At 41.7% G+C, this 16035-nt stretch overlaps 1 protein-coding gene across 1 annotated transcript in view; it reads left to right on the top strand.

Moving 5' to 3' along the window:
* The window catches only part of LOC132378312 (adenylate cyclase type 2-like), a 507293-nt gene that overhangs the window by 392601 nt on the left and 98657 nt on the right, over positions 1-16035 (top strand). Inside the window, exon 13 of the mRNA XM_059945128.1 lies at positions 11035-11211. Coding sequence (XP_059801111.1) covers positions 11035-11211 — 177 coding nt within the window. The remainder of the gene's footprint in view (positions 1-11034; positions 11212-16035) is intronic.

The following is a 16035-nucleotide window of genomic DNA, read 5'->3' as shown; positions in this document are numbered from 1 at the left end:
ATAATTAATTTTGAAAACTGGATGTAGTAATTGGGAAATAACTTGAAAGTTCAATTTTGAGTGTGATGTTTTCCTATTTTTCACACTTCATCCTGAAAGCAAGCCTTTTCCAGCCAATCATGCTACACGTACAAAATGTTGGAGGAACTCAGCAGGCCAGGCAGCATCTATGGAAAGAAGTAAACAGTCAACGTTTTGGGCCGAGCCCCTTCTTCAAGACTGGAAAGGACTGGGAGAAGTCAGAGTAAGAAGGTGGGAGGAGGGGAGGAAGAAGTACTAGGTGATAGGTGAAACTAGGAGGAGGTGAGGTAAAGAGCTGTGAAGCCAACTGGTGAACGAGATAATGGGCTGGAGAAGGGGGAATCTGAGAGGAGAGGACAGAAGACCATGGAAGAAAGGGAAGAGGAAGAGCACCAGGGGGACGTGATGGGAAGGTAAGGAGATAAGGCGAGAGAAGGAAACAGGAATGGGGAATCGTGAAGGAGAGGAGTGGGGAGCAATTATCAAAAGCTCATGCCATCAAGTCTAGCATCTGCAGATTTTCTCGTGTTTGTGATACAGCCAACCATGACAGGGACACAAAACTAAACCAGGAAATATAAATTACACTTAATGATCAGAAAACAGTTTGGAAGGTTTAGATGGAACTATTTATTTTTTAAGTCTCCAGTATTAATTCCTCCGAAGAGTTTAAGACTCTAGACTGATAAAGTGAATTTTTCTGACCAGTTATTCAGTATTATAACAACATAGTATCATCAATTTATTGACACCTAATTCACTCATGTTTGGCGTGGAATTAAGCAGCAAGCAGAGGAAGTTCTGGAATTGTTTCCTTGAGCTTTTTTTAAGTACGGATTACTAAGTGCATCTTTGTCTTCTGTTTGCAGTCTTGTAGATTTAACCACATGTGTGCAAATCTCATTTACTCTAAATTAAAGACAAAATTTAAGCCTCATGTTAAGGTCCACTTTTGAATGTAAACATTTTAACCAAAATATGAGGTATGAGGACCGACAATATCATCATGTGTTTGGGGAAGATACGTTCTTCATGGAAGCAAGGAAGGAATTTAGAAAGAATGGTCTGCTGAATTGGGTGGTAGGGTGGAGATACTTCTCTACCAAAGAAGGTGTAAGGCAGTCCTTCCCTCCCCTAACCTGCAGGTCACCCTTGGGAAAGGTGTAGCACCTGCTTAATACCACCCACCACCCACCCCCCCCCCGATCAGAGTCAGGTGAAGCCATGGGAACAGGTGATGGATGGCCATCTGGTGCACATCACAAGTCCTGGTTATGTGACCACTGACACCAGGCAGACAATCTCTGAAGAGTATTGATAATGGCTGAGGTCACCCATTTGGTAAAGACACTGTTCAAGAGAAGCCAATGGCAAACCACTTCTGTAGAAAAATTTGCCAAGAATAATCATGGTCATGGAAAGATCACGTTTGTTCATGTCAATTCAACACAGCACATAATGAATGAACGGTCTACTAAAAGAAAAAGAGGGAAATCAGTTTGGCAGGAATTTGCCCCAGAGCACATAGATATTACCATAGACGTTGAGCCGGCTAGCATTCTTCTTAACTGGCAGCATTACTTTGAGAAAAAAAATCTGGAGAATTAAGTAGATCGGAAGAAAAAACCTTAGCATTTATTCATTGATTTTTCTCATTCTATATTTAGCTGTACAAAGCATACATTATTTCTTCCATTGTAACTTGTCCTTGAAAATAATTCTAGTTATGCATCTTTGAATTTCCTTTGTGCCATGAAAATAGGTTTAATTTTCAGACATGTTATTGGTAAATCTAATAATTACAGTTCATTTGCCTTCTAGATGATTTTGTTGTGTACTGTTGGGGACTTTAGCATTAAAAACTTTGATAACCATACATCCAACAACTAGGAGGCCCGTCAACAATCCAACTAACAGAGAAGCCCATTGTGGGGTAATTTGCTAATATAACGAGTGCTAACTCTCTGCAATAGATATGTATCTGTCCACATCATGAGTTTGGATAGAACACGATTTTTGCTGAAACTTAGTGCTATCATCCTATATGGTTATGAGATTTCAGAATCACTCAACTCTTAGAAGTAACCAGATTAGACTTTGTTCATTAGTTTTTTTGCAAATCAGCAAAGAAATCCTCCACAGACAAAGTTCCAGGAGAACTTAAAAACCACTCCATCGAGATGTAAAGTGTTTCTGAACTCTCACAACTATAAGAACTGTAATTTTAACTTATTCAATTTCAGCATACTTCCAGCAAAAATCATGTCCTATCCAAACTCCCCAGATATGGTTATTATGCCTTAAGCATAATTATATGTGATCCCTGTCATCCAATTCTGAGATTACATATGAAAGACAAATATTTGAACATTTTCTTGACCGAAGTTCAAAGTACATTTATTATGAAAGCATGTATAAATTATATGACATGGAGATTTGTTTCCTTACAGGCAGCCACAAAATAGGAAACCCAAAAGAACCCATTAAAAAAAAACTAACAAACACCCAATACACAGAGAGAGAGAGAAAAAACACAAATTATGCAAACAATAAAAGCAAGTAACAGCATGCAGAACAAAAGTGAGTCCATCGACCCAAATCCCAGAGCAGCCAGAGCAGGCCCAAAGCCTCAACCTCACTTCTTACCAAAACACAAACTATTAGTTCTTGACAAACCCAGGATGAAATGTCTGCTGCTGGTCAGCATCTGATTTAACAAAACATCCCTTTGATTCAGTCAATCATTGTCACTTTTCTCTAGAGTTCATCTGTACTTAAAAGGCTTATTAACAGGAACCACATTACTTATGCTGACCGCTTGTGTACACTAACATATCACCTCTTCCTTCATTCCTGCTGATGCTAATTGCTTTAGAAACAAGCCTGTTGCTTCTTTATCTCTTTACATCCTGTAGAAATGGCATAGCCTGCTCTTCTGGAACCAATCGGTCAATTAAGTCTTTTCTACGTATCCCCATCAGTAATATCTTAACTGACATGTCCGTGTTAATCCTACATTTCAGTGAGTTGTTGTTTGTTATTAGTTGTACTGACGGGCCTGTCAGCTCAATTACAGACACCAAGTCCGAGTGGCGTCAGTAGATGTGGACACTGTTGCCACACAACATGCTTTACAATAACCATGAAAGTATTTCCCAGAGGTATCCTCTAATCTTACAGTTCAAAACACAGGTCATTGATCCCCAGTGACAGGTCTAATCAGTTGTGTTTCATAAGAGCAGCAGGCTAAATGGAGAATTATGTATCACTTGTCAGCTTGTACTCCTCCATCCCCCATTGTTATCCTGGTGTCCTCCCCTTTCCTTTCCAGTCCTGATGATAGGTCTCGGCCTGAAACGTTAACTGTTTATCCTCCTCCATAGATGATGCCTGACCTGCTGAGTTCTTCCTGCAATCTCTGTGTGTTCCTTTGGATTTGTAGTATCTGCAAATCCTTTTGTGTGTACATGTCACTTGTTCCAAGTTACCAGCTACAGAGAACTGACTCACTTCAAACTTCCATCACTTAACTTTCCAAAGCCCCCTTTACAAAACTCAGTTTTACAAAACTATTTTCATTCATTTACATCTTACAAGTCTTCAGGTGTGTGGCACTTGGAATGTAGTGAGTGCGTGGAACACTCTCTCAGGGGTGATGGTAGAGGCAGATACATTAGGAACATTTAAGAAACTCTTAGACAGGCCCATGGATGATAGAAAAATGGAGAGCTGTGTTGGAGGGAAGGGTTAGATTGACCTTAGAGTAGGTTGAAAGTAGATTAAAGTAGGTTGATCAGCAGAACATTGTGGGCCAATGGGCCTGTACTGTGGCATAATGTTCGACATTATATGCTCATGTAGGTGTGCTCTCAGTGGCTATTTTATTAGGAACTCGTGTTTACCTGCTCGTTAATCTAACCAGTCAATCGCATGGCAGCAGCTCAATGCATAAAAGCATGCAGACGTGGTCTAGGTTTGTTTGTCTTTCAGACCAGACGTTAAATGGGGAAGAAATGTGACCTAAGTGACTTTGACCGTGGAATGGTTGTTGGTGCCAGACAGGGTGGTTTGAGTACCTCAGAAACTGCTGATTGCCTGGGATTTTTACACATAGCAGACTCTGGAGTTTACAGAGAATGGTGCCAAGAGCAAGAAACATCCAGTGAGCAGCAGTTCTGTGGGCAAAAATGCCTTGTTATTGAAAGAGATCAGAGGAGAACTGCAGAATGGCTCAAACTGACAGGAAGGTTACAGTAGCTCAGATAACAACAGTGGTGTGCAGCAGAACACGTCTGAATGCACAACACATCGAGCCTTGAAGTGGATGGGCTACAATAGCTTCATTAGGTACTAAAGAAGCCACAAAGTGTACATTCTATGTTCCTTGTTTGTGTTGGTGTAGTTTGAGGCTCACTGCTTCGATCGCCTGTCAGGCACCATGTTACTGTGAATATTCAAACTCATGAAGTTCTATATATTTTCCCCAGTTCCTCTTTTATCTTTCTAATATGATAACAATGTGAAATAATGGGATATAAGCACGGAAAGTGTTCTGATTCAATAAAAAAGAGTCTTAAAGGTGAACTGGGAAGGAACATGGCATGAGTTGGCTGAGGTAGACTGGGAAATCACACAGATCTTATAGCAGGAAGCAATGGCAAATGTTTAAAGAATTAATCCACATTTTACAATGTACACACAGGCCTTTAAGACATAAAAGCTAACGGGGAAAATGGTCAAATGTGGCCAACAAGGAAGATGAAGGTAGTACAGTATTAGGTCAAATGAAAAGCTTCATGATGTTGTCAAAATAGTATAGGGGTGGAAACATGCAGGATTCACAACCACCAACACTGAGTTGGGCTTCAACTTAAGAGGCTCGTCTGATGTGAAGTTTTTACCTGGCTTTATGTTCTGTGTTTGGAGGACGAATGAAAGAGTTGTTACAGTTTCCCTTAAACTTAAAACACTTCTGCAGTTTTATTTACCAAAACCCACAATGGCAGTAAGCTGAAGGCTTGGGAAAATTTCAGAATTACTCAAAGGAAGATCAAGGGCAAAAACAAACTCAGCAGGTCAGGCAGCATCTGTGGAGGAAGAGGGATGGACAGTCTGGGCTGAGAGGCTGTAGCTAGTGGGAGCCCCAGCTCTTCACAACCTACATCAGTGATTTGAATGAGGGGAAGAATGAAATATCTACACATTTGCTGATGGTAGAAACCAGGGGGAATGTGAGTTATGAGAGATTTCAATGAGAAACAAGTGAAGCAAATGGGCAATTACACGGGTTCCCAAACTGGCTCCACAGATCTCTCGGTTAAGGGTAGGGATCCGTGGAGAAAAAAGGTTGGGAACCCCTGGGCAAGTACTTTACATGTGAAATATCATGTGGAACTTTATACGAACTTCAATTTTATTTTAAAGTAAAAAAGCAGAATATTTTTAAATGCACTGTTGTATAAATGAATTGTTCAAAGATTCCCCCCTCTCTCTCTTCCTCTCTGCCCCCTTACCCCTCTCTTTCTTTCATTGTCTCTCCCTCCCTCCCTCTCTCCTCCTCTCCCCTCTCTATCTGCCTCCTTCCCTCTCCCCCTCTCCCTTTCATTCTCCCTCCCTCACTCTCCCCTGCTCTCTCTCTCCCTCTCCCCTTCCCTCTCTCTTTCCTTCCCATAGAACCATAGAATATTACAGCACAAAAACAGGCCTTTTGGCCCTTCTTGGTGGTGCCAAACCATATTTCTGCCTAGTCCCACTGATCTGCACCTGGACCATATCCCTCCATACCCCTCTCATCCATGTACCTGTCCAAGTTTTTCTTAAATGTTAAAAGTGAGCCCACATTTACCACTTCATCTGGCAGCTCATTCCACACTCCCACCTCTCTCTGTGTGAAGAAGCCCCCCCCCCATGTTCCCTTTAAACTTTTCCCCCTTCACCCTTAACCCATGTCCTCTGTTCTTTTTCTCCCCTAACCTCAGTGGAAAAAGTCTGCTTGCATTCACTCTATCTATACCCATCAGAATTTTATATACCTCTATCAAATCTCCCCTCATTCTTCTACACTCCAGGGAATAAAGTCCTAACCTATTCAACCTTTCTCTGTAACTCAGTTTCTCAAGTGCCGGCAACATTCTTGTAAACCTTCTCTGCACTCTTTCAACATTATTAATATCCTTCCTGTAATTAGGTGACCAAAATTGCACACAATACTCCAAATTCGGTCTCACCAATGCCTTATACAACCTCACCATAACATTCCAACTCTTATACTCAATACTCTGATTTATAAAGGCCAATGGTCCAAAAGCTCTCTTTACTACCATATCTACCTGTGACACCACTTTTAGGGAATTTTATATCTGTATTCCCTGATCCCTCTGTTCTGCTGCACTCCTCAGTGCCCTACCATTTACCTTGTATGTTCTACTTTGGTTTTTCCTTCCAAAGTGCAATACCTCACACTTGTCTGTATTAAGCTCCATCTGCCATTTTTCAGCCCATTTTTCCAGCTTGTCCAACTCCCTCTGCAAGATTTGAAAACCTTCCTCACTGTCCACCACACCTCCAACCTTTGTATCATCAGCAAATTTGTTCATCCAATTTACCACATTATCATCCAGATCATTGATATAGATGACACCTACCAGCCTTCTTCTGCCCATCCTCCCCCCACCTTCTTTATAGGGCTCCGCCCCCTCCCTCTTCAGTCCTGATGAAGGGTCTCAGGCCAAAACATTGACTGTTTGTCTCCATGGATGCTGCCCGACCTGCTGAGTTCATCCAGCGAGTTGTGCATGTTGCTTTGACCCCAGCATCTGCAGAGTATTTTGTATTCATAATCTATGTTATTCCTGTGCACCAGGTTATTTCCTTCCTGTCTTGCTATCTTCAGTGGTTTGTAGGGATTCCTGAAGAGAATTTATAATGAATTTCCTTAGCTTGTTTGCCTTCCCTGCATACATGACCTCTGATTTCTCTGGAATGAATTCGGCTTTCTACTTTGCTGTCTGTCTCACCAGGTCCATCAAAATCTTTGAAGTCTGCCGCTGTTTTCCTTCTTAATCAAACACTCTTTGAGATCTCCTATTCTTTTGCAAATGACTTATTCGTGATTCTTATATTTAGTTCATTATCTTTGTGTGGTGAACCACGTGTGCCTGTCTGGACACTCCCCCTGCTGACTGCTCCTGTGGCTCCTCCCACAGACCCCTGTATAAAGGCGATCAGAGCCTGGGCCCGGCCTCTCAGTCTCCAGGATGTAGTATGGTGGTCACTCACTGCTTGTTCCTTCTTCCAGTCAATAAAAGCCGATATCTCGCCTTTACGTCTCAGAGTGAGTTATTGATGGTGCATCACATTGTTACATACCACACAAAAAAAACAAGTGATTTAGTACCAAGCTCACTGCAGACAGTCGTCCATTCATTAAGACCATTGCCTTGTAACTGACTGGCAGTGAGTCAGTTTTGGGTAGAAGTTGTGATACTTCTCAAACCCCTTGGGTTTAATTTTTCTTATCAGACCATCATATCTGTTTGCAAAAATCCATAAAATTCTTTTCAACTATTGCAATCCCTCATCACCTTCCTTGATGCTTCTTTTAAAATTGTAATATTAATCAAGCATGATGTACATTAATATATGCATACTGGTTCTCCTTAATTAAAATATGCTGTTATAAATAAAATTAATACCATCTTTCAGGATTTATTTCAGTAATCTTCCTGACATCAGTACTGAATTAATTGTGCTATAAATACTCAACATACCCTTTATTCCCTTTCAAACCATTGCATTCCATCAGCACTCTTCCTTCTTCTGCCAATGCCTCTGAAGCCAAAGATATTCAGAAAATCCTTTTTCATCCATTGATAGCCTTAATAGCCTGAGATATGGTTCATTCAAAACTTGCGGTTCATCTACTTTAAAAGATATTAATTCATTTAATATTTTCTCCCATGTTATCTAATCACTTCCTTCTGTTCACCATCCCTCTTCAAAGTCTTCTGCTGAAGATGGGCACCAAGTACTTAACCTTTCTCATGTCTGCTGCCTCCAACTGCACGCTGGCTTTTCAGTCTCCCAAAGTCCTGACAGTTTCCTTTGTTGTCTCATTACGAATTTATATAATATCTTATACCAGCATATTTCTTTCAGAGAAATCCAACTCTTGCTGAGATGCTGCCTAACTGAATGTCTTCAGCATTTTGTTTCTGTACCAGGTTTTGAAACATTTACAGCATTTTACTTTTGCTTTATTTTCTTTTTACTGGCCTAATTCATGCTGCAGTCACACTCTTGTTTTCAAGAGATCCCCACAGCTTGCACCATACAGGAAACAGCAGACCTTCAGTAAGGAATCTTGTCACTGATTCCATTAAGCACAAACATAAATGGGAGTATTTATTCATATCAAAGAATTTTGTTTAATGTTAGCACAATGCTCTATAATTTGTGCAATATTTTGCAGTGTTAATTATCACAGAGATGAAGGAATCACTCTGGTGATCTCTTCACAGAACATTAATTGGAAAGTGCATTGATAACCATCACATCAAGTATTACGTATAGGTCCAACCTGGCCTTCATTATCCAATGAACAAAATTCCTGACTTGTACAGGGCTGACACCAGGAAGTCACCACAAGACATACAAGAAATCATTGATGGAATATTTTAGAAGGAAGATCTAAATAAAATGTATACAAATTGTCCTTTGCAATGCGGGTGCATTTGGAATAATAGACTTTCCTTACTTTTGCAAAGATTGCTATTATATTGCTTTATAAAGGTGTTTGAATTTGAAGAATTCCTATGATGACCAGGTATTTACTGCAATAGAAGTAAATGTAAGGAACCAATGATTACAAAATGGTTGATGCCTGTAAAATCTTTCTTAGTAAATTGGCTCGCATTGCATTAATAACTGTTTAGTGTGTTTAACCAACGTTAGGATATTAGATGGCCCAACGTATTGTGATGTATGGAATTGGCCTTTCTGAAGGAAGCTGGGTGAGAAATCAGTGGACAGGGGGATTAGGATGAGAACTGGTCACCAAGGTGATCAGAGGTTGTAATTGCTGCCAGAGGCAGGACAGAAAGAGGCTGGTAGATGGGACCAGAGTAGGGAAAGCATTATTCCTCAGTAGCACGAAATTCCTGCTCCCTTATGTTGGCTGAGGTGGAGCTGTTGATCCAGTATTGTGGGCAGACCAAAGCAGCTGGGATGCCTGCAAAGTGGAGCTTATTGACTGGAGCGTGTGATCAGTAGTCACATGGGAGGGGAGATGGTTATTAGGTTGTGACAGCCAACCAATGGGTTGCATAACACATCAAAGTTTTGTGGAGGGGTGTAACCCAACTGGGGTTGGTGCCGCAAGAACACGTGAGGGAAAACTAGGTAATACTTATCTTAAAGCAGACCTACCCAACCCTGGTTCCTGGTGCCAGCTGGAACCTGCTCAGTTGACCACTCTCCATAACACGAGCCTCTTAGCCATCGTGTCAACCTTGCTTCTACACGGAGTGACTTACAGCCGCATACCCAAGATTGAAAGTTACCTGTGAGAGAGTCCTGCATCAGTGGATGCCACAGTGCATTGCAAAGGCTAGTGATTCTGAATTAAACCATCAGATCCAAAGACAAATGCAATGACACAGACTGAGTCAGAGGTCTATGGGACTGAGAGTTCGGGGCTGAGGACTGGAGGCCCGAAGGTTGGACCCCCTTGGGGTTGCAAGCTCATCTGTGTGGGTGAGGGGCTTGTTTTGCTGTGTTTCCTTACTTTGTTCTGTTGTTGTTGCCGTTGCTGCTTGTGTTGTTCCGCTGAACATGGTGGGCATGCTGTGTTGGCACCAGAATGTGCGGCAACAATTGCAGGCTGCCCCAGCGCGTCGTTCGGGTGAGTTGGTTATTAACGTAAATGAGGCATTTCACTGTACTTCTCAATGTACATGTGATAAATAAATCTGAATCCAAATATCATGAGGCTATGTGCAACCCCCAAGAAGTCCCCACTCTTCAATCACATTCCACTTTCTGTTGAAATTTGATCTGGTCACAAATAAAAGGTGTGATTTCCGGGCAAATCTACAGTGAGATGGTACTGAGGCTCAGTGATGCTGCTCTGTTCTGTTGGCTTGGGAGGAGAATGCTGACCTCATATTGTGGACATTGTAAACTGGGACCTGTCCTTAAAGTGAGTAAGGTTCAGATGCAGTCTGGGCATACAGTAATTCAGTGAGGCTGGGAGCGAAAACAGCGCCCACCTGTGTACTTATTAATTCGGCATAACCAAATGGAAAACGAAGCATGGTTGAATCCAAAAGTTAAGAAGATAAGTTATTGAATTGACAGAAATTGATTAAGTCGTAAGATTATGTTGTCTTGCTTCCATGATTGGGCCTTCACAGAATGACCCTTTCCATGCACAGTAGTTTAGTGGTTAGCACAACGCTTTACAACTCCAGCTACCCGGGTTCAATTGCCGCCGCTGCCTGTGAAGGGTTTGTACGTTCTCCCCATGACCGCACGAGTTTCCTCCAGGTGCTCCCGTTTCCTCTCACCTTCCAAAGACCTACTGGTTGGTGGGTTAATTGGTCACTGTAAACTGTTCTGTGATTAGGCTAGGGCTGAAGCAGGAATTGCTGGGTGGCGTGGCTCTAGGGGCCTGAAAGGCCTGTTTTGCACTGTATCTCGGTAAATAAATACCATTACTATTGGAGAGACTTTTCAAGTCTTCATCACCTACAACTATTTGCAGACTCAGTCCTTACATGTGTACATTTTATGTAAGTTAAAGTGATATATAACTTGAAAGGACAGAAATAAATTTTGCAAATGTTGATAAGTACTAACAAATTCATTTCAAATTGCAGAGCAGCTTTAAGATGGGTCAAATCTTAAGGAATCATTTTAAACTTGTGCTCAACCATTATGTATGTAAGTGCATGCTGCACAACAAGACCTTTCAGAATTGCTGGCCTTTAACGCACACTGTTTTGAACCTTACAGGCAGAGAGACGTAGCCCACAGCATCATTTTAGACATCGACACACAGCGGATGGAGCCAAGATGAGAGCTTCTGTCAGAATGACCAGATACCTGGAATCTTGGGGAGCAGCCAAACCCTTTGCACACTTACATCATCGGGACAGTATGACAAATGAAAATGGCAAGATCAATACAGTTGTAAGGATACATGTGTTAATCTTCCTAAAATGAAACTAATGACAGTATAAAGTCAAATCACAAAATAGCCGCTGATATATGAAATCCATATGCTGCTCTGTGCAGGATCATTTTGCATCTGTGCAATTTGGATAGTGTTTTGATAATGTTGAGAATTTTGATAATGTTGCATAGTGGATTAACCTATAGGAATTCCAATATTTCTTAATTTCCAAATGGAGAGGAGTGAAACTATACACTTGTTGCAAGGACAACATATTTATTTAGATATATATAGTATTCTTCATGCCTCACGGATACTTTATGCAATTACTTAAAAAGTGGTTGTGGGTGGAAGCAGTTCCAGTATTTTAGAGCAGTATCCTTTTGTAGAGCTGTGACTAACGGCAGGACATTTGTCAGAGAGTCAGAGAGGTGCACAGCCCGGGAAAAGGGTCATTTGACCCAGCTCATCCAAAGAGTTTATTGATGCTAATTTAGGAAGGGGAAGCCTCAGAGAACGTGCAGAGGAGATTTATCAGGATGGTGCCTGGATTAGAAAGCATGCCTTACGAGGATAGGTTGAGTGAGCTAGGGCTTTTGTCCTTGAGGAGACATTTTTTGTGAGATGTTCTTTGGTTGGCTATAACATGCAAGTTTGTGAATATCGGGGTTGATGCCTCCCCGAAGTGATTCAAGCTCATTGCTGATTGAGAACCAAGAGCCATAAATTATCGACTGTCACTTGATGGGAAGAGAACAATAAATGGACACTGGCTTGGAGCAGAGCCAATAACAAGGTTCTAAAGGACAGACCCATGACCTGTGGCCAATGACACTGGAATGCGATATTTGAATTGATAAGGAATGGATATAAAAGTGGATATAAAAGTGTGTGCTGGTAGTGGTAACTTTGAAGAATAACCATCGCAGATACAAGTATAAGCAACCCTGTGTGAAACATGTGGCGAGTGAATCGGGACAATGAGGAATGCCTGGCCAGCGTAAACTCCTTTGTCCGGGTAATACCTTTGCTATTCTTTGACTATTCAGGGGAGTCAGGGATACCTAGCGCGTGTGCACGCAAAGTATTTAGTGTATGAATTCACATACTTATTAGTTTAAACAATAAAGGTACTTGTAGTAAATATAGATGTCTCTGTGCCTCACTAATCATCGCTGTAAGTAGTAAGTATTTTTTTTCAACACTAGAAATAAAAAAAATCTGGTTGCTTTGGTTGGGCTATATTATAGAACCAATGGTCAGTAGGAACTTAAGGGGCAGATGTGTGAAGAAGTTGTTTGTAGTTGTGAGAATATTAGGGTTGTACTGGTGGAAGACTGGACACCCAGAGTACAAAGGGCCTGGTTGGGGCAAAATCTGTGCCATGCATCCAAGACAGTTTCCTCACACAATTATATAGGAGAAGGAGAAGGAGAAATGCTGGACTTGCTCTTAGAGAATGCTGGACTTGCTCTTAGAGAATGAGGTGGGCCATGTAACTGTAGTGGACATCGGGGAGCACTTTGGATCCAGTGACCTCAATTCCTTTAGCTTTAAAATAGTTATGGGAAAAAGATGAAACAGTCCATGGGCTAAAGTCCAGAAACGAAGTAGAGTCACCTTTGAGGGCATTAGGTAGGATCCGGCTGAGGTCAACTGGCTACCTCTATTTAAAGGCAAAATAATTGATGACAGGTGGGAGGCTTTTAAAAGGATCAGATCAGAAGTCCAGGGCAGCATATTCCTGTGAGGGTGGAGAGTAGACATACCAAGTTCAGAAGCAGAATCATTATTCTCACTGACATAAGTCTTGGAATTTGATGTTTTGTGGCAACAGTACGGTGCAAGGAATAAAAAAGAATACTATTACTTACGATAAAAACCACGTAATGCAGAAGAGGAAAAGGAAGATAGTGAAACAGGTAGTGTTCAAGAATTATTGGACCTTTCAGAAGCTCAATGGCAGAGGAGAAGAAACTGTTCCTAAATCATTGAGTGTGGTCCTTCAGGCTCCTGTACCTCCTCCCTGATGGTAGCAATGAGAAGAGGAACTCTGGCTGATGAGAGATTTTGAGGCACTTGTCAGGAAAAAGAAAGAAATATTTGCATTGCCGTTAGTCAGTGGTGATGTTCCAGAAGACTGGGTTGGGGGAGGGGGGAATGGCTAATGATTTTCCATCATAGAAGAGTAGAAGTGACAGGCCAATGATACCTGTAGGGAAGTCGCTGGATGGAGTTCTGAGGGACAAGATCTAACATCATTTGGATAGTCAAAACCCGATCAGAAATGGTCAGCATGATTTTGTGTATAGACGGTCATGTCTGATAAACTTTTGGAGTTTTACCAACAGGTAACTAAGATAGATGAAGGTAGGACAATGCGTGTAGTCTTTGTAAGCTTTAATGAGGCTTCTGACAAGGTCGCTAATGGCAGGCTGGTCTGGAAGATTAGATCATGGTGGGAGCTAGCAGGGTGGATTCAGAATTGGCCCAGCGATAGGAAGGATTGAAGGATCATCTTGGCCATGGACCGACATGTCAGAGCAGGAATGGGAATTGGAAATGTTTGGCCACCAGGAGGTTCTGCTGTTGGCGGATGGAGCAGAGGTGCTCGCCGAGGTGGCCCCCGATAGGTCTCTCCAGCGTACTGGAGGCCGCATCAGGAACACTGGACGCAATAGATGCCCCCGGCGGGTTTGCAGGTGAAGTGCTGCCTCTTCTGGAAGGACTGTTTGGGACTCAGAACGGAGGTGAGGAAGGAGGTCAATGGGCAGGTGTAGATCTTCAGCCGCTTGCAGGGAGGGACGAGCGGACAAGGGAGTCACAGAGGGAGCAATCCGTGTGGAAAGCCGGGGGTTGGGTTGGGTAGTAGTGAGAGGTAGAGATATGTTTGGTGGCAAGATCCCAGGTCAGGGTCTTCAAAAGAACCCTGAAAAGGAAAAAAAGAGATATTAAAGATAGAAGTAAGGCTGTTTCCGAAAATGCAAGCAAAGAAGTCGCCATTAGGCACCATCATCCTAAGCCTTTAGCTTTTGCTTTTCAGTAGAGCTGCTGAAATTTCAGCACTTTCTGAGATCAGTCAACATTATTTATGCGTTTGAAAATTACAGAGTGAGCAATGGATGGCTGGGGGTGTTTAATGGGCTGTTCAGCTTCAGAGAACCCTCTTGTGCTGCTGAATCCCACCAGTAAATGTAACTCTACAATCTATAATCTGCAGCAGCAGTAATAGCAATAGTATCAATTAAGTGCAAAAAGGCTGAAGTCTGTGAGAGGCTATTGTGATAGAATTGTTCTGGAATAATATTCCAGACTCTGAATTAGGTGACAGTAATTGCATGGCACAAAATCACGATTAAAAGTTTAACAATGCGAAGAGCCATGGAGGAAGATTATTCATCTTGGATAAAAGTTTGTTGAAACTTCCTCGGTTTTCTGCGATATAAATAGTACTTCAAATGTTGGTTTTGCCAAAAGGAAGAATCCTAGCAATCTCTGACAGTTACTGACCCTGACATCAACATTCTAAAGACGTACAGATTAGGGTTAGTGAGCTTCAACATGCTACGTTGGTGTCGGAAGCAAGATGTCACTTGCAGGCTGCCCCCAGCATGATCCTCCCTGATTTGATTTGACACAAGTGACTCATTTCACTGAAATGGAGCACCTCACCACGTTCTATCCCAAAGCAAAATTGACAATTCCAAAGCTAGAATCGCAGAATAGCAATATTTATCATGGTCATTACACTTGAACACCATGCCATTTATATCCCTATGCAATGCCGTAATAGCTTTATCAAAAATAATTCACTTTTACTGGAATGTTTGGCATGTATTCAAAAGAATCATAAAAATTTTGTACCACAGAAGGAAGTTATTTTGCCCACATCAGCCAAAAAATAGCTAATTTAGAGAAACACCACTGCCGCCTGTAACGTTGTCCACATACATTTCAAATGGGTTGAGCGTTTCAAATAGAAATTGCAGAGTAGGCTTTGAGAGTTTGGGGGTGTTTAATGGCCCTTCAGCATCAGAAGACCATCCTGAAACATATCGGGGGCTGCTGAAACCCATGATTGAATTATAACTCTGTAGTTTATAATATTGTATGTACCTTCACTCAAGGCTCATTTTTTGTGAAATTCTTCTTCCATATCTTTCCCTCTCTTCTGCCATTTTCCTTAAATTTATGCCCTTACCCCAAAAGTTTATTAATTTCTCTGTTAAGAGAAATGTCTGAGAATTAAGCCTCTGAATGCATTCAATCTTGAGCAATCATAGATTTACATAACTCAGGGAAAAACTCCTCAGTCTCCTGTATTTTAAAGGAACTAATACCACCAAACGCTATTTTTATTCACAGCTAAACCTCTCCAGAGTTGGCAATATCATTTGTATCGACCAAACCCCATTGTATCTTTCCCTTAGTGTGGTGACGAGAACTGTAGTCTGTACTCTAACTGAGGACAAACTAGTTTTTTGCTGTTCTTGTATGCTATGCTTTTACCAGCAAGAGGAGTTGATATAAGCTGCCTTCTTAACCACCTCATCTACATGCTTTACTGCATTCAGGGATCTGTGAAACTCGATATGGTTTTCTCTTCTCAGTCACCCACCATTGATTGTGTATACAGTTGGATTTACTGCTTTGGAGTTGGTTGCTGTGGATTTTCAGCATCTGCAGAATCTCATTTGCTTGTGTGTACCCTTACCTTGTTTGTCCTCCTTGCAAACGGGGAAGAGCTGAGTTAATAAGAGAAGTGAACAAAGGTAGAGCTAGAAGTCTGGCAAAATGCCACAGTGGAGCAGAGAGTACGGGTGAGAGCTCCTGTAAAGAAT

This window comes from Hypanus sabinus, chromosome 20 (genome assembly GCF_030144855.1).
Source record: "Hypanus sabinus isolate sHypSab1 chromosome 20, sHypSab1.hap1, whole genome shotgun sequence".
Lineage (NCBI taxonomy): Eukaryota > Metazoa > Chordata > Chondrichthyes > Myliobatiformes > Dasyatidae > Hypanus > Hypanus sabinus.
Note: the sequence above shows the minus strand (reverse complement) of the source record. Positions and strands in the feature narration are given on the sequence as shown.